The sequence below is a fragment of the Antedon mediterranea genome, chromosome 3 (assembly GCF_964355755.1).
Source record: "Antedon mediterranea chromosome 3, ecAntMedi1.1, whole genome shotgun sequence".
Classification (NCBI taxonomy): domain Eukaryota; kingdom Metazoa; phylum Echinodermata; class Crinoidea; order Comatulida; family Antedonidae; genus Antedon; species Antedon mediterranea.
The window spans coordinates 10,240,245-10,260,444 of record NC_092672.1 but is presented as its reverse complement, the minus strand read 5'-3'; the positions used below and the strand labels follow the sequence as shown (position 1 = coordinate 10,260,444).

The 20,200-nt window shown below is 31.8% G+C and overlaps 1 protein-coding gene across 2 annotated transcripts; it reads right to left on the bottom strand.

The window, feature by feature from the left end:
- Positions 1 to 5,760: 5,760 nt before the first annotated feature.
- Positions 5,761 to 18,606, bottom strand: LOC140043542 (uncharacterized). Of its 2 annotated transcripts, XM_072088067.1 has the most exons (16): positions 18,552 to 18,606; positions 17,473 to 17,510; positions 16,823 to 16,996; positions 16,066 to 16,230; positions 15,636 to 15,791; positions 15,153 to 15,320; positions 14,555 to 14,719; positions 13,961 to 14,125; positions 12,191 to 12,229; positions 11,510 to 11,656; positions 8,824 to 8,961; positions 8,380 to 8,490; positions 7,744 to 7,854; positions 7,317 to 7,415; positions 6,751 to 6,861; positions 5,761 to 6,381 (listed from the first exon to the last, which is right to left on the bottom strand). In XM_072088067.1, exons 3-16 carry the CDS (start codon positions 16,908 to 16,910, stop codon positions 6,359 to 6,361), a joined length of 1,686 nt encoding a protein of 561 aa, XP_071944168.1. In that variant the 5' UTR covers positions 16,911 to 16,996; positions 17,473 to 17,510; positions 18,552 to 18,606; the 3' UTR covers positions 5,761 to 6,358. The 2 variants fall into 2 exon arrangements, with proteins under 2 accessions (XP_071944168.1, XP_071944169.1); XM_072088068.1 differs by lacking the exons at positions 13,961 to 14,125; positions 14,555 to 14,719.
- Between the last annotated feature and the right edge of the window lie 1,594 nt (positions 18,607 to 20,200).

The window sequence follows — 20,200 nt, the reverse complement described above, 5'->3', positions numbered from 1 at the left end:
TTGAGGCAAGTCTAGGTAGTTGGTATATGGTCGATAACATTTTTTCAAGTTGAATAAAAATACCACCAAAACATGTACAATTTTCCCTATATCTACTTTATTCATCTCATAGAAATCATTGCCACACCGTTTATTAGTCGCGTTGAACGCGACTCTACAGCTCACTATGTTGGTCGTTTAGTCGGTCGGTTTGACGGTCGGTCGGTAAACACTAACTTTAGCACGCGACTGCAGCCATCCTATAATCACCTGTAATCACCTGTCTTGTCGGGCTCGTAAGTAGACCATACATTTATGTATGGTACATGTCATGCCCTCCCAATTTCATCAAGTCATCACTGCATGGTTTTTTTTTTGTTTTTGTTTTTTTCATTCGTTTCCTTGATTTAAATTCTTCTGCAATACACTTTATCCCATAAAAGTAAATTTGTTGTATTTTCTTTCAATGAATTTATCAAGTTTATTTTTAAAGGCGTTTACTGTGGTGGTGTTAACGGCTTCCTCTGGTAGACTATTCCATAGGTTAACAATTCTGTAAGAAAAATTGTACTTGCGGATATCCAGTTTAGGTCGTCGCTTATATATGGTGTATCTATGTCTTCTTAGGTTTCTCTCGTATGTTTTCATAGGGAAGAAGTTACGCATTCCACTACCACTTAGGCCTGTCACCATTTTAAAAACTTGAGTCATATCTCCTCGTAATCTTCTAAAGGCCAATGTTGGTAGATTTAGTCGTTTTAGGCGTTCTGTATAATCCAGGTCTTTTAATGATGGAATTGCTTTTGTTGCCCTCCTTTGAACTTTTTCAATGCATGTTATATCTTTACGAAGAAACGGAGACCATACACAGTTAGCATATTCAAGGTGAGGTCTCACTAATGATTTAAAAAGTGAAACAAACATTTCCTCATCAAGGTAGTTAAATGTATGTCTGATCAGACCAACAACTCTATTGGCTCTATTACTGACGATTCCAACGTGTTTGCTGAACTTGAGGGTCTGGTCAAATATAACGCCCAAGTCTTTTTCTTCCTCTTTTGCCTGCAAAGCCTCCGCTGACATCGTATAATTGTACAATTCAAGGTTCCTGCCAAGATGCATAATGCAGCACTTATTGACGTTAAACTTCAACTGCCAAGTTTTTGCCCAATCGTTAGCAGCATCAATATCACGTTGGAGGGCTTCACAGTCAGCCCGACTATTAATGTGATTGAACAGTTTGGTATCATCAGCAAACATCTCTGTGTGGGTTTCTAATATATCGGGTAGATCGTTTATGTAGATCAAGAATAGTATAGGTCCGAGGACACTTCCTTGGGGTATCCCGCTTCTAACATGGGACCAAGACGATAAGGTTTCTTTAATTGCAACACGCTGCTTCCTTTCAAGTAAGAAACATTCTATCCATTTTAAAAGATTACCATTAATTCCATATGCTTGTATTTTTTTCAGTAGTCGTTGGTGTGGGACAGTATCGAAGGCCTTGCTAAAATCCAGGTATGCTACGTCTACACCACCTTCTTCATCAATCATAGCTGTCCATTTATCAAGTACCATTATCAGTTGTGTTACACATGATCTGCCTGCTCTAAATCCATATTGATGGTTACTTATAAGATCGTTGCCTTCCAGAAACATCATTAGATCATCTCTGATTAAGGATTCCATTACTTTACATATCACTGATGTCAAACTGATGGGCCTATAGTTGCCTGGATTAGTAGGGTTGCCCTTCTTAAATATAGCGGAAACATGAGCTACCTTCCAGTCGTCAGGAATGATACCTTCCTTTATGGATTTATTAAATATGTTTGTTAGTGGATCAGCGATTAGTTCTGCTGCTTCGTTTAGTACACGTGGATGTATGCTGTCTGGGCCCGGAGATTTTGAAGGGTTTAGACTCATCAGCTTCTTTAGGACTTGCTCTCTTGAAAATGCTAATGTGCTCAATGGTACACCATTATATATATTTGTAAGTTCTGGTACATCGGATATGTCTTCACATGTAAACGTGCTACAAAAGAAATTATTCAAGATAAAAGCTTTTTCTTCATCATTTTTTGTTTTAGACCCATCAGGTTTAGTCAGGTGGCTAATTCCACACTTTATCCTTGTTTTAGACCTTACATAGTTCCAAAAGCATTTTGGGTTAGTCTTAACTTCTTTTGCAAATTTTTTCTCAAAGATCCGTTTAGCTTTCTTTGACTCCTTTGAAGCTGCATTTCTTAATTTTGTATATTTCTCATAATCTTTGTAGTGCTTTGTGGCAGTATAACGCTTCCATGCATGGTACTTTTTCTTTATTTTAGCTAGAGCTTCCGTGTTCATCCATACTGCTGATTTTCTTTTGTTTTTGATTCCATCTTTCGGTTTAGTTTTGGGAATATTTGCTGAAGTTGCCTCATGTATTGCATCTATAAAAAAACTCCATGCTGTGTTTACATCTTTATCATTCATTTCAGTCCAGTTGACTTCCTTTAAATCATTTCTTAAATTGTGATAGTTTCCATTACAAAATTTAAATCTACTTGGTTGATAATCATCAATCTTACAATAACAGTTTAAATAAAATTCAAGAATTACATGATCACTTTTTCCAAGTGGGCTGTATTCAGATACTTCATCAATTAGTAGTTCATCGTTCACAATGATTAAATCTAACAGACTTGGTCTATTACCATCTCTATATCTTGTATTTCGGTTAGATACTTGGTAAAGGAAGTTGTCCTGAAGACAATCAACAAGCTTGCTGCTACCATGATTCTCACTAGCTCTCGAAATCTACGATGTCCAGTCTATCTGTTGATATCAAATCTAACAATGCATCATTATTCTCTTTTGAAGAGTTTGGACTTCTATATATGCATCCCACTAATATATTTTCTTCATTTTCAAGTCTGATCTCGCACCAGACACTTTCATTAAAGTTGTTTACTTGTGTGTCGAAGTTTACACTTGTTGCTTTTAGCGCCTTATTTGTATATATACAAACTCCTCTGCCCTGCTGGTCTGTTATAAACATGTCATACCCATTTAGCTGAAGGACTGTTGTATAGATATCACTACTTCGTCGCTTAGGAAATACTTCTGTAATTGCTAGAATATCCGGTGCATCAGTTTTGCTGCTTAAGTAGCTCTCTTGTTCTGCTTTTTTGTTGATTAGACCATCTATATTTGTATACACACAATATAGTTTCTTTTTACTATTGAGGTCCTTTTTATTGGCTCGTAAGATATATTCTGTATCATCACTCGATCAACTTGTAGTATCATTGAAACTATTATGGTCTTCCAATATAACATCATTTCTTGAATCAGAATCAGAACATAAATAGTTATTTTCTTTATCACTTCTATTTGACGAAACTGAAACATTTTCTTCAGGACTTATTTTGTTATTGGACTCGGAACATAAATAATGTGTTTTTTTATCACTAATAGTAGATGAAACTAAACAACTTTCTTTGGTACTAAATATATATATATATATGGCCTTGTTCATTTTATTAAGGCCTTTCTATTCTATTACCAACATTTGTGTAAAAAAGAATAACTATTTATCTGAAAGCAATCTCCGCTGAAAGTTTGCAAACAAATATAAATAATGAACGAATACATTCAAACAGAAAATAAACAAATATTCAGATAATAATTTATTTTAGTTTAACTTTACAACACAATTCTTAATCACAATTAAGACGCTGGAATATTTCTAGTTAGGTTTTTAAAAATAATAATTGACTGTCGCCTCGTATTATAGGCCTATATACATGTATTTAAGAAACACTACACCACATCATGCTTGTTGATCAGGTATGTTGTTGATCAGATAACATCCAAACACACTTAGTATTCATTCCACAGCTTGCCAGCCGAATGTTTTCTAAAAAGAAAACAACATTTGTTGTTTATTTGAATTTTTAAGGTGATAATCCAATTCTTTTCAAACAATAAATATAAACATGATGCAATTATAGATATGTAGATGTATATGCATATTTCTTCAATTTAGTTTTATAATGATAACGATAGCAATAAAATCGGCACAGTTCAAGGCTCCTTTCTGCTAGCTTGGTGCACCATTCGATTCACCACATACACATTCACAAAATTATTAACTTTATTTGAACATGTTGTTTTACTGTAATGTCATGGCCCACCATTATCAGTGTATACATAGAGCATATAGTAACTTACAAATGTAATACATGATTCAGTATTAAGGAGAAACATTCGCATCACCAGGAGAGCTGTCGTTCTCATCTTGATTTAAATGCCCACCACTGCTACGTTGAATAAAATTGCACGTATCTGAAGATGGTATACATGCCATAATCGACAAACAGAACACATTATCAGGATCTTCACACGGAACTCCTATAAATAGAAAAGTCAAAGCTAACTTCAAGGATTTTTAGCAATAATTACACATTTGTCGCATCCGCGTATACAAATGTCAATATTTTCTGTAATTAATTTGTTAATAACATTCTTTTGTTTTGTCAGTAACACTATTATATTACTATTATATTACTTACTATTATATTACTATTATATTACTTATATTATATTACTATTTTCGTTGTCATCTAATAGATGACAATTTTGTCCCTCAAGTCTCTCCTTCATCTTTTTTGTGTGTAATGTATTATACCATATGGACAATTGTCTGAAAAAGAAGTTGAATTGAAAACGTCCGATTTCATGTACTGCGCTTAAAAAGCGGCCACTATGATAAGGGTTAATTAATACGGATTGGTTGTGTGTTTGAATTTGAGTTTTGCACACATTTTATTTGATTCTATTCTAGATCTAGATCTGAAGATTGTGGATTCAAAATGTGTATTTATATATGTTATTTTGTCCTTTTGCAAATACACCCAATTTAAATATTCGTAATATGTAAATTAATAACAAACAATACTTACCAAAAGGAGGGCTAATAGTAATAGAGCTTGAATGATGAATGAGAACAAAAACGCTCGCCAAAAACAACATTGAATACATATTGATAATAATATATAGATGACACTGAATTGATTGTTGGTAAGAAATACCGTTGAATGATCAATATTAAAGGGTGGGTCCGTTAAAATAGGATATACCCGTCGCGATTTCGCTTTTTTTTATAAACGGTGAAGCAGAACAAGTCAGTGTTAAAAGGCCACTGGCTATTGTTAACTAATTTAATATTATTAATTATTATTGCGAGATTTTACTGCTTTGAACTCCACAGACATTTCAATCGAGTTATTTATTATTGTTATTTTAATTGAATCTCGAAACTGTTTGTTTTGTACCAAAAATAATATTAATATATTTATTATGCTTATGGCCTTGTGCTCAGCTATATTATTATTTCAATATTTTGTCATGTAAAACAACGACTTTTTAAACAATTAGAGAATTAAAATTGCATTGTGTTCCAGTTGAATTTTATTTTAATGACTTATCTAGCTAGTGTAGTCATTCAATGAGTAATGCGGTATTAACCTGCATTAGTATTATCATATAAGTATATCATTCAGATTGCACAAAGGGCATTATATACTTGTTCACTTCCGTAAGAAAAAAAATCTATAGAAATTATATACAAATTCTATATATTCTACTATTAGATTTTGTATAGAAACAACTTTAGAAAAAACGTTAGAAATAGCATTAGAAATTCTTAAAAATATCTTTAGAATATCTTTAGAAATTCTTTAGAATATCTTTAGAATTTCTTTTGAGTCAATGACTAAAAAAATATATCGATCAAAACACCGAACTGGATAGAATATTTATTTATTTTCAAAAGGACGATATGACTAAAATGTAATAACAAATCTAAAGCCTTGTCTACACTATTAAACTTTATTTGTCAACAAAGTTTGATGTGCTTATATATGGTAGTGATATGCTTAAATATGGTAGTGATATGACATCATCATGTCCATATATGGAAAATAACAACAATAATAATGCTTACCAATTGGAAAGCTTTCTTAATTATATTATAGCTTATCATCATAGTTTAAAAACTAAGAAACAAGAAAATGTTTCGTTAGAAATCTATACAATATATGTAGACATCTAGCGATACACTAAATGTGACAGTTTTTATTGGTTTGTTTATAGGCCTATATACACAGCCTGTAAGTGCCACCCAGAATATTTTACTATCTCAGGTAACTTTCGCATATTCCATGCTTAGAATAAAAAGCAAAACAATAGCCTACAATTTAAGAAAATTCACTAATCAAATGTGTTAAATATTAAAAAACAATTAATTATCCATAGAGCGTGATAAATGCTTTAAACCAGCACTGAATTCGTCATGCTCGCACAACAAATCCTTTCTTTAGTAAGTCTGTATTTAACCGTGGATGACAATATGTCCTAAGAAAAAAAAAGGAAAATATCTGTTGTTTACTTGGAATGATGATTCAACCCATTTAAAACACTACGGTAACAGTGAGGAAAAAAAATAAGTTAGTCGTTAGTTAAATCTATATGTTGTATTATAAGAGCGGCTACGTTACATAGTTATTTCAATGCGTTTCCTATTATTTTAAAACTATAGGTAAATGTTGAAAATCAGTTCAGTGCAGTTGAACACCTTCTTTAAATCTGAAGAAAGGCGTACGAGTGTATAATAATAGTACTACTATCACAATTGTGGGCCTTTAGATGATTACAATTCAGTACATCAGGTCTACACTTTAATATTATTTAAAATTTCAATTTATCTAGCATATCGATTCTTACTATGTTGGCACCGTTTTCCATAGTAACCTCTCGGGCAATCACAGTACAATATGTTCAAGAATCCCGATTTACATTCTCCATTGTTTTGGCAGTTGAGATGAGCGCACAGATCTATTAAGTGAAATCAGAAGTGATATTTAAATTTATAAGTTAATTCGACCAACTGTCAGATAAATTAAATATGAAAACGTAACAAAATATAACATGTGAAAACAGTAGGTAATGTGAATTATTCAATTGAAAACAAAATATCAGACAATCTGGGATAATTAAGATCTAGGCCACTGTGTGATGGTGTTAAATAACCGAAAAAGACATTACAATAGTCATTACAATATTACCGAATAATGATACTCATAGTATTCTGAGATTTTATAGGCCTAACCTATATTAAATTCTTCAAGAGTTCCAGAAATTTGCTCAAAATCCCTCTCCCCATCTCCCATCCAAGAATACGTCGATTATTTTTTTTCAAAAATGATACATTTTTTATGACCAATGCAAGATTAGATGATTGGCAGTATTACTTTGACTTGAACCAGGGACTCTTCCCTATTTGCACTTACCATTTTCACAGTGTTTACCACTATAACCCGTGTCACAATCGCAAGAAGCTCCAAATAATCCAAATTTACATTCTCCATTGTTACTGCAATCACACAAATCTATGTTGTAGAAAACGATTTTAAATTTAATTAAACGGAGTTCTAGTTCAGGCAATTTAAACGGTTTTCAGTCAGTATACACGGACGGTATAAATAAACTTTTTTCAGTCAATATAATTAAACGATGTTCAATTAAGATAATTAAACGATGTCGGACAATATTACAATTTTACGAAATATAATTTACCTTTGTTCGTTCAATTCATTTTATTCATATGCCATGTTAGCCCAATTTGAATGGCGTGACATGTGAGACATGGGTAATATACTGTTTTTCTCTGTAAATCATACCCTATTCACATTGTATTACGTTTTATTATTATCTTACCCTCATCACAACGGTCACCGTCATACCCAGACTGGCAATTGCAGTAAGGCTTGTGTGTCCACGAACTTATTAGACATTCTCCACTATTGAAACAGAACTGGTCACATAGGTCTTAGTCATGTAACAAAAATGTGTTTAGTCATTAGTTAATGCCACAAATATTGCGAACACTTATAGAAGGTACTAAGCTGTTTGTGATCAAATCTTGAATATGAATGAATGAACTTCTTCTTTTATTTATTTGAACGAGGAATGAACTTCTCCACAAACCAATTTAAATAACCAAATAAAATTCCTCCTTTTGGCGAAAAATGAATAATTTCCTGAAATAAGCGTTTGTGTTCTGTATACCTTTATTGAGAAGGGCAGATGGAAAATACCCATGGAAACATGGGTCTAGACACTAAGATTGTGAAGTTATCAGTGGAATTGGTCAATATGGGAAACAGTTTACGCTCGACTACCAATAGGCGTTTGGTAATGATAGAAAATAATTTTAATCAATTGTTTGAATCTATTAATGACAAGAATTACTTTTTGTTTACAGTATTATGAAGCTGAATGTTCTTGACATTAAATTGTCCATTGCAATATATTCGACCTAGTATTATAATATAAGTTTCTATTATGTCTTACCCTTTTCACAATGGTCACCGCCATACCCTTCTACGCAGTCGCAGTAAGGTTTATTTGACCAAAATGACACTTTGCAATCTCCATTATTTTGACAACCAAGCTGGCAAAAGTCTACAGTTAATGCAAAATGCAAATAAAAGCAATGTAAATGAAATTATTATATATATGCCTATTTATTTCATATCGGTTGAGTAACAATACATTGATATGGTTATATCTAAAATGTGTATACCTTTCATTAGTGATAAGGAATATTGACATTCTTTTAATGATTCTTTAATGAAAGTTTGGTTTTGTACTTAATTTTACATTTTCGTTTTTGCCTTTTTAAAACTTATTAGGTTTCATTGTTGTTATTGGTTATGTTTCTATCTTTGCTGATAGAAATACAAGTTTATTTTCTATGATTTTTTATTTTTAATGAATTCGAAAATAATGACATACCAATTTCACAAAACTTTCCTTTATGTCCACCGTAACAATCACATTTAAACTCGTCCTCATGGAAGAGTTGGATAAGAAAGTTAGAGCTGCAGACTCCCCAAAGTCCACATGGGTCTGGGTTGCACGGACCTGGTTCAACTAATAAATGAATATGGTAAATTTATTATTAAGTAATTGGTATAAAGAGCGGCTTCCTTGAAACTGTCCGGAGTGAAATCACACTGCAATGAATTTGGGTTAATGGTCTTTCACACCTGTTCCGGCACGGTTCCGGTCCGGCGCCGGAAAATCCAATCGAACGTCAATGTTTCGTTTTCACGCGGCTACACGCATATTGATTGGCGCATAGCCGGGTGGAGCATCGTGAAAGCAAAACATTAATGTTCGATTCGCTGGAACGGAACCGTGCCGGAACAGGTGTAGAAGACCCTTTACTGCTCAATTTCATATTTCAAAATGTATAATTTACCCCCGCCAAGGAGGTATATGTAATCGGTAGCGTGTGTTTGTTACTTGGCAAAAAGAATTTTGCCAAGTATAGTATTCACTTTGTTTGTATGTATGTGTGTATGTTTGTATGTGTGTTTGTATGTATGTTTGTTTGTTTGTTAGCACGATAGCGCCTACAGTTTTCAAGTTATCGTTCTGAATTTTTGGGTGTAGATAGGTATGTACTTTCAGACCAAGCCTATTGAAAATCAACAAAATTGGTTAATTAATAACTTCACAAATAACAAAAATGATATTATTTTCAGACCGGCTAGTGTTAAAAGATAGGAGACAATTTTCAAAAGCCGGGAGCAGTTTTAAAGTAACGCGTAAACTAAAATTACATTTTCTCGAGAACTACTTGTCCAAAAGGGTTATAATTTGGGATTTGTAATTTCAAAACAAAAGTTGATTCATTGTACCGACTTTTTCATGCGAGTAGTTTCAAAAAATATATTTCTTTCCAAATTCACCCGTTTGTTTTTCGCGTTGCTGTTCTATTGTTATTCAAATTAATTTAGTGTTAGTTGATAATTAGTTTTTCCAGACCGGCTAGTGTTAAAAGATAGGAGACTATTTTCAAAAGCCGGTGAGCAGTCTTAAAGTAACACGTAAACTGAAATTACATTTTCTCGAGAACTACTAGTCCAAAAAACCTCATTTTTGGACAAGAGGCAAGGGTTATAATTTGTGATTTGTAATTTTAAAACAAAAATTGGTTTAATGTACCTGCTTTTTCATAGGAGTAGTTTTAAAAAACCTGTTTCTTTTCAAATTCACCCGTTTGGTTTTGGCGTTGCTGTTCTATTGTTATTCAAAATAAACTATTGTTAGTTGATAATTAATTTTGTTAGTACCGGCGTGTGTCCTTCCTTATTTCATTCTGTACATAGGTATATACTTACAGAACATGCCTATTGATTTTCAGGAAAACTGATATATTGGTCATGTCTCAAAAGCTTATCTTCCGTACGATATATTAAATAGCACGCATTCCAAAAATGAATTGACCAAAATATTAGTCGACTGGTCACGCGGTTAAACTTACTACATGGGTTAAGGCAGAGGCGCCGCAAATCGGCACAGCTTCAAGACACTCCTCGACCATTATTCTGGTCAATCTTGATTTTAGAAAGGTCATTGTTGCAATGTCGGAATTGTTTGTGTTAAAAATTATTTAAACAAATTATTATCCTTAGTAGTATTTTAACCATGTAAAGCTAATACCTAAAGCAAAAATAGTATCTTTCAACATGCTCCCAGTCAGTGGATATATTTTGCCAAGTACTTCACTAAGTTTCTGAGTGCTTTCATTTGTTTGTTTGTTTGTTTGTTAGTAGGATTACTCAAAAAGTAATTACAAGATCTTTACCAAAATGAATATACAGATAGATATGTGGTCAAGGACCATTCCATTAAATTTTGGGACCATTGTCCCAATTCTGGACCACTTTTTAGTATACTTTTCAGACCTGCTAGTGTTAAAAGATAGGACAGAATTTTTCAAAAGCCGGCGAGCAGTCTTAAAGTAACAAGTATACTGAAATTGCATTTTCTCGAGAACTACTAGTCCAAAAAACTTCATTTTTGTACAAGAGGCAAGAATTATAATTTTTGATTTGTAATTTTAAAACATAATTTGATTTAATGTGCACGTATTTTGATGCCAGTAGTTTAAAAAACCTATTTTCTTTTCAAATTCACTCGTTTGATTTTCGCGTTGCTGTTCTATTGTTAGTCAACTGAAGCTATTGTTAATTGAAAGGCTTGTTACATAACCATTACACCCAACTCGCATACACATGCTTGTAGTGAAATTACCCTAAATCACAAACAGCATTAAGACACACACAAATATATATATATATATATTTTTCTTTTACCGGAGAAATAGAATTTTACAGTAGGCGGAGGTATGCACTCTCGGAGTGGCTTTCTAGTTACCCATGATATTGATAAGTAACTTTATGAAGTCAAAGTTAAAATCAAAAGCATTTTTAATTTATTATAGTCTTATAATATAATAATAATAATATGCAATAAAATAATATTGTTTTAGTTGCACTTATTGTAAAAAATTCAAATTGGAAATAAGTATTTAGTAGATTTAGGCCTAAACAAAATTACAAATCAGTAGGCCTAAGTAATGATATTTTACGAATCTTTTACATACAAAAAAAAGAAGATGTATACTGACCAGTAGTATAATCGCCTCCGATGGGTGTTGGGCAACTGAATTCATCAGACCCATCGTCGCAATCTCTGACACCATTACATACAGATTCAATGTCGATGCACTTTCCATCTGGACATACGTATTGGAACGGATCGTTTGCGCAGTTATCTATATTACGGACATTATACAAAATGTTAGGAAATTTTGTTTATTTTTATTTGTACACTAGAAGTAAAGCTCCAATAATGGAAGAAAATGAAATATATACAATCCTATCAATTTGTATAATTGTATATTCATTTTCAAGAAATTACAAGGTAAGTGTATACTATTCACTAATTACCGTAAATCACATTGGGCAACACAAATCGTTGTGATGATATCACGAACACGTTAAAACAGACAGATAACACGTAGAATATGAAAACAGAGGGAACTATTTACGTGGTGTATACGGAGGAGAGTCAGTAATCCTACAGTTGAATTCATCTGACCAAGAAGCACAATCGTCATAACCGTCACACACCCATGATGCAGGTATACAATCACCAGTAAATGAACAAATAAACCCACACGTAGGCATTGTATCTTATAATAGATATTAGAATTAAACGTATAACCATACGTAATGTAACGTTTATAATAAAACATTTCTCTGAATTCAATATAACATAGAAAAACGTACTGTAAGCCTATACTTACTTTGGGTGTACTGTTTGGTCGCTTCAGTAACCGTTACATCTAAAAATAGAAACGCCAATCTATATATAAATTTACGTAATGGCAAAATTCAGTAAATCGCGCGTTATTTCTATAATTTTTACTCGATGGTATATAAAGTTGGTAAGAATCTCGGTACTGATTTTAACCACTTGATGTAACCCTGTTTACTAATTAAATTGAGTTAGATAATTAGTTATTGACAATTAAAACGAATTTAGGTTCAACGATTTGCCTCAAAATAGGGTGTTTTCCGATCGTGGTATACACTGTCTAATGGATGTCCTCTTGAAAAATACCAGCACACAATAATACGAAGATGCTTTGCATTTTCCTATCTCCTCCTACGATAATTGATTTTAATACCTGAAAACCGGTTGAACAGCTCGAGTACTGTATCATAATGTTGAAGACAGGCCGATTTTCTTTAAAATAAAATACTATTTTGATAGATTTAATATACGTTTATACAAATGTATTGATTTGCGATGAATGGAACATTCCAATCTGTCAGACTGCCAGTTTGTAGGTAAATTTATGAGCCCTTGGTTTAACACAAGTAGGTAAATTTATGGGCCCGTGGAGAATGAACTTAAAACTGAGATATATTATTGCAATACTTTGACAATATTGTAAATACTGTACGTATTATCAATTTTTGGTCGCCATTTGAATTGAAATGTTGTTACTGTGAATGTGGTTACTGTAGATTAACACATACAAAGAACAGTTATTACTGTGACTGTGGGTAGGCTCTACTGCTTGATATATAAACACATAATATACAAATAAAAACTTTATTACTGACAGTTGCTTCTCAACGTTTGTATTAATTAAGAATTAAAAAAAATATAAACGTCGTAGTAGTGTATCGTTACATGTACTTTACTATTTTAATCGACTATAACAGGGACAGTTTTAAAAAAGTATTAGATCGTAAATGTTTTACTGTATATTATTGATAGGTTTAAAACAATATTTCGTTACTGAGTGGATAAAGAATATATTTAAAAATTGTTCTTCCCATCCTTTTCCCTATCCCTCAACTGTAATGTTATATACAAAACACAAATTGGGTTTGTTTAAATGAGTTCAAATAAACAATTTGTACTCATTTTTTAAGACATGTTTCTCCTTCGGAAGTAGGCCTAATTCCAAGGGTGCTAATTTTAGTTGACTACATAATCATCGTGTCTATTTATTCGTTTCTGAAAACGAAAATGTATTTATAGTGCTGCAGTACGTACATTTGAAATCACCAGTTTTTTTTACGCTGAAATTACTGTGTATTCGAGAACCATCTTTGGACACGACCTAGATGGTACGCGAGCGTACCATCTAGTAATAGTAACTCAGAATTTAATAAAATACTTAGAGTAACATTTTATTTTAAGATATCTCTAAATTAACTTTGTGAAGTGTAGGCCTATCAGTTTCTTGAAAATATAACCAGTCTCGTGCATATTTTTTCCAATTTCAACAATAATATTTACAGTTATTTTAGTATTAAGGTTAGGCTAAAGATTGTATTTAATTTAAATTTCAGATAATAAAGTATCGACGTAAACCAACTTCATTTAAATGTTAATACTTTTTAAATACTTATTGCATGTGTTGTCGTGAATTCCGAAAACTAACTTACATTGAATGGTTGACTGTCTCGGTAATTCAGTGGATTTAATACAATAAAACAACATATCTATGAATTCAATATAACATAGAAAACATACTGTACTGTAACTATATACTTACACGGGGTGTACTGTTTGGTCGCTTCAGTAACTGTGGGTCTAATACAGTTGTGTTCATCTGAACCAAACGTGCAATCATAATAACCATCACACACCAATGATAAATTTATACAATCACGAGTGAATAAACACGTAAACTCATTTTCCTTACACGTAGGTGTCGCATCTAAAAATAGAAACGCTAATAATAGTAACTTATGAATTTAATAAGAACACTTAGAGTAAAATTTTATTTTAAGACATCTATAAATTAACATTGTGAAGTGTAGGCCTATCAGTTTCTTGAAAATGTAACCAGTGTCGTGCATATTTTTTTTCCAATTTCAACAATAATATTCAGTTATTTTAGTATTAAGGTTAGGCTAAAGATTGTATTTTATTTAAATTTCAGATAATAAAGTATCGACGTAAACCAACTACATTTAAATGCTGATACTTTTTAAATACTTATTGCATGTATTGTCGTGAATTTCGAAAACTAACTTATTATAAATGGTTGACTGTCTCGGTCATTCAGTGGATTTAATACAATAAAACATATCTATGAATTCAATATAACATAGAAAAACACACTGTACTGTAACTATATACTTACACGGGGTGTACTGTTTGGTCGCTTCAGTAACTGAGGGTCTAATGCAGTTGTGTTCATCTGAACCAAACGTGCAATCATAATAACCATCACACACCAATGATAAATTTATACAATCACGAGTGAATAAACACGTAAACTCATTTTCCTTACACGTAGGTGTCACATCTAAAAAATAGAAACGCTAATAATAGTAACTTATGAATTTAATAAGAACACTTAGAGTAACATTTTATTTTAAGACATCTATTAATTAACATTGTGAAGTGTAGGCCTATCAGTTTCTTGAAAATGTAACCAGTGCCGTGCATATTTTTGTCCCATTTCAACAATAATATTTACAGTTATTTTAGTATTAAGATTAGGCTAAAGATTGTATTTAATTTAAATTTCAGATAATAAAGTATCGACGTAAACCAACTACATTTAAATGCTGATACTTTTTAAATACTTATTGCATGTATTATCGTGAATTTCGAAAACTAACTTACATTGAATGGTTGACTGTCTCGGTAATTCAGTGGATTTAATACAATAAAAAAAATATCTATGAATTCAATATAACATAGAAAAACACACTGTACTGTAACTATATACTTACATGGGGTGTACTGTTTGGTCGCTTCAGTAACTGTGGATCTAATACAGTTGAATTCATCTGTACGATACGTACAATCATAATAACCATCACACACCAATGATAAATTTATACAATCACGAGTGATTAAACACGTAAACTCATTTTCCTTACACGTAGGTGTTGTTACATCTAAAAATAGAAACGCTAATAATAGTAACTTAAAATTTAATAAGAATATTTAGAGTAACATTTTATTTCAAGAAATCTCTAAATTAACGTTGTGAAGTGTATCAGTTGCTTGAAAATGTAACCAGTGTCGTGCATATTTTTTTCCCATTTCAACAATAATATTCACAGTTATTCTAGTATTAAGATTAGGCTAAAGATTGTATTTCATTGAAATTTCAGATAATAAAGTATCGACGTAAACCAACTTCATTTAAATGTTGATACTTTTTAAATACTTATTGTATGTATTATCGTGAATTCCGAAAACTAACTTACATGGAAATGTTGATTGTCTCGGTAATTCAGTGGATTTAGTACAATCAAATTCGTCTGATCCATCAGAACAATCTTCTTTACCATCACACACCAATGATGAATGTACACATTCATAAACGTTCTTGCACTTAAACTCGTTTTCCTCACATGAAACATCTGTAGTAATAGGAAATAGATAATGAGTTATTGCACCTCCGAAACTAAGCTTCTGTATAGCGCCACCATTAATGTGTGTCGGACTGCACCACATGCTTCTGGCAAGATTTGATTAATTAAACCCGGAGCACCCCTTTAAATATGGTAAAACGTAGGAACCAGTTAATTCACTTTTAAATTATTAGTCGAAACTCTCCTTTTTATTACGTTTATTAACATTCATCAACATGTTATATTATTATATATTTGAACATAAAATCATATAACTGCTTACATTCAGTAATAAATTTCGAAATTTCAGTAACAATTGGTTCTTCTGTGGGCCTACAGTTGAACTCATCTGATCCATCAGAACAATCTTCATTACCATCACACACCAATGTTAAGGATACACATTCACTAGTGGAGTTACACAATAACTCGTCTTCCCTACACGAATCTAAACATAGAAATACATGTAGGCCTATGATACATGTTTTATTATTTTTTATTATTTTTTCATAAAACCAATACTACAATATTGAACTACTAACACATTTTTTTCACTGGTGGATTACAAAATCCAAAATACTCAAATTATTAAATGAAACTTCGTAAAAGTAAAACAATTGAAATACCCTTTATGAGAACTGGAAAATCCATCTGATGAAACAAATGTGGTAATTCATTTTTAAAATAATGATTTTGTAGAATTTTATTTTTTCTGACTTAATAATATGTTTATGTTATTTTTGTTATCGTCCTTGTAATTTTCCGATAATATATACATTTTGTATACAAATATTTTTATGAAAATTGTTGAATAAAGATACCGACAATATACAAATTCTAATTTTTAACTTCTTTTTGCAGCCCTTATACACTTTTATTTCTTGTACTTTTACATAATCATTTATTTAACTTTAAACGAGCAAGCTGTCTGTTCAATTACATACTATGAAACGCCTGATACGCATTCTATATGTACGGTTATTATAAATAGAACTCTTACAAAATTATGGTTGAAACATAGTTTGGACATTATTACTTACCTGAGAAGTATACTCTAGAAGAACTCGATTGACTCATTGCACAAGGAGTGTAGAACAAGACACTTACTAAAAGCAGTAGCAAATACATCTTGATTAAGAACTGCGGTGCCTGGATCAATAATACGAACTGTACTGATGGTGAATGTTGAAATCACTTATAACCCAAAGCCGGATCTATGCAAATGTAGTTTGTCAATCATTCTTAGTTTAGTTTCTTTCTCTCGATTGAAGGTGTGGAATAACCTACAGTATTGACCTCCATCTAATCATTATTTACTATTTAAGTGAACATTTCATGTAAAAGATATTCTGATTGTCTGCTTATCTTTTTTTTTCATTCCCTTTTCTAAGTTTACACCTACATACTACAGTAAAATTTGTCTCATAAGCAACATTCTTAAACAATAACTCTATTTAAAAAAATTAATTTTGACAATGACAAAATGAATGTTTGAAAAGAATTAAAGCTGATAAACAGTATCTTCCATAACTTAAAATCAGGTAAGTTTTTTTTTGTCTTTTAATACAAAAGGTACTTGCTACTTCTAATTTAACAAAATTATATTGTTTTCATTGTATTCATTTTATTGTAGGCCTATATAATCGAAACATATATTTAACTTTTGTTATGAATAACTGTGCTTTCTCACCAATTTTCAAACTTTCTGTTGGCAACGATTTCACCTGCCTTAGTAAAAAAAACTATAACATGTTTAAATTTTTGACGGAAAAGTGTGCTTAAATTTCGGAGGTAATTAGTACGATAGACATATTATGTACTGTTTGAACCCGGATGCAGCTATAATTCCATTTTGTTTTGTGAAACTGCAATACTGTAGGCCTAAAGGCCAACTCAGACAGCATCGTACGACGAGGCCCGACGAAACGTTTTGACTCGTCGGTGCTGTCTGAGTTAAATCCCGACGAGACGAACCGTCGGGCCTCGTCGTACGACGCTGTCTGAGTTGGCCTTAATACAACAAAATAGAAAACAAATAAGTGGATGATGGTGGCCCTCTTTGAAAGGAGTTAATAAATAAATAAATAGAGTAAATAAAATCATTTGTAAAGATAACACTATTTTAACTAAATTTAAGTTTAAAGAAAAGGAAACAACAAACTAATTATTATTAAAACTAATTAAAGTAGATTTTTTTTTTTTTTTAAAGTACATTTTTTGGTACATTAGAAAAATAGAAATATGTAAAAACATTTTAAAACACGTTCCAAGTTATTATAAAGCTTTTTATAATTCGGATCATTTGTAATTCGACAGAAACTGATCACTCAAAATATTGGAAACTTTACCGCAATCTTTTATATGCTGCCATCTACAGGTTTACTTATTGAAAAATAAAGAAACGATGCATAAACATTATTGTTATTATTCTCCAATAATTGACATTGTAAGTGAAATGAAAATCTTTTTATTTTGATCCACACATTCATTCAAGAGAATAACTAGCAACACTTTCAGTATAGAACATGAACCCAGTCAGCAGTCATTAGGTATTATCTTACTTAAGAACGAAAGAAAGAAATGAAACAACTGCAACGGAACCAGTTCAAGAAATAACAGTAGAGAAGCAGAACCATGTCAGCTGATGACGACTGTGTAAAGAAGACATAATTATAAAGAAACATAACCCAGTAAATTGATGTTGACTGGGTAAAGAAGGAATATATCTATGACACAGAGCTAAAGTTGGGTATATAACAATATATTTACCTGTAATGGCGTAATATATATATTTAGGGCGACATCAATACTAGAGTGGTATCTTGTGGTTTCGCCTTAATTTGTTTAGTAACTACTTAACTTAAAAACGTAAAGAGATTATTGTCATAAACTTATCATTTGTGTTGATTGACCCTAATAATTTTGAACTTTGGAATTGGTATTCTTGCTGTGAGAATGTTGGTATGTATATTGATCAGTCTTATAAATCAGTATTTTATCATTAAACTTGTACGTATGTAGTAGGCCTACCAAAATATGTTATGTAGGTATGCCATAGCAGTAGTAATGTAGGCCACATAGTAGCTACATTTTAGCAGTGTAAGTAGGGGATAGTACTAGACAAATTGCTAGAGTGGTCTGCAGTAAATATAGTAAATGATATTTATTATTGCTGCTGAACTGGAAGAGTACTAAGGTACTGTAGTGTATGTAGTTAAGCAAGTACAGTGGCATAATTTGTTACCGATGTTGCTACAGAAAGAAGCGAGCCAAGCAGCAGAATTGCATACGATTGGAATTTACAAACAGTTACATTTAACATTTGTAGCAACAACATAGATAAATACTATTGGTTATAATATTATTAGTTGGCTGTAATCATGAAAGCAAAAGAGCAGCATTTAATAGAATATGTTTGTTTGAGCAGCATGAAAGACCTAGAGGTCTGTGAAATCTAACCAGAATTTCTATAGATACATAATTCTTAATTTTAGCCTTAACATTCCACATTTTGGAAGTTTTTCTTCCAATTTTCAAATTTTCGAATGCATCGATAATTTGGCCATTTTTACATTTGAGAACAAAATGTAATACTTTAGACATAATCTAAACCTTCTTTTGTATTGTAAACTATTGTAGGCCTAAATAGTTATTTGGTTTGGTGTGTGTTCATGTATACTAAAATAACTATCAGGAAAAATATCCTACCTTATATGTATTTATTTATTTATTTGAACAATATTTTATGAGGGTGATTCATCCAGCATAAGTAGCCTGGGTGCAGAACAATTATTATACACATTTGCGGGAAAAAAGAATAGGAAAATGTTTTTTTGGTTTTTCTAATAGAGTATACCATATGGAATGTCAGAAAAAAAATCCCCTTCCCAGGGTCTTGGGGAAAATTTTTCATGGCACTTTTAAAGTTTGGCCTATATAACACACACAAATTCCTATTAACATACACAAATACCTATATATAGGGGATAGGGAAAATCAATTAACAGTTTTTGTTACTTGCAGTTGTGTTTTAATGATTAAAATTAGTAGAGACTTACTTTAATAACTACTTCTCATAGTAGTTGATGAATCAAGTCGATACGATGACATCATCATGCCAGAATCCAATATGACGTCCAATTTGGCGGGAAAAACAGGGTATTGCTAAACCCCTGCAAACCCCTGGAAACCTAAAAAAAAACCATAGAAAACCCCACCGAACCGACATAAAAGTGATTGAATCATGTAGTGTACTATACTGGGTATGTCAATGTAAAAAAAAATTAAAATTTCTACTGTTAACTACTTATTTTTGGGATAAAACATCATTTTTTGATTAAAAATTAGCAATCATTTTTTACCAAAAAATGATGTTTTACCCCAAAAATAAGTAGTTAACAGTAGTAGAAATTTAATTT

Excerpts from the sequence above, each read along its gene's own strand:
- LOC140043542 (XM_072088067.1), bottom strand. The coding sequence starts at position 16,910 with ATGTATTTGCTACTGCTTTTAGTAAGTGTCTTGTTCTACACTCCTTGT. Across the intron at positions 8,491-8,823 it reads AGGAAAGTTTTGTGAAATTG|ACTTTTGCCAGCTTGGTTGT; the intron begins GTATGTCATTAT and ends CATTAACTGTAG. Across the intron at positions 6,382-6,750 it reads TGGAAAACGGTGCCAACATA|GACATATTGTCATCCACGGT; the intron begins GTAAGAATCGAT and ends TTTTTTTCTTAG.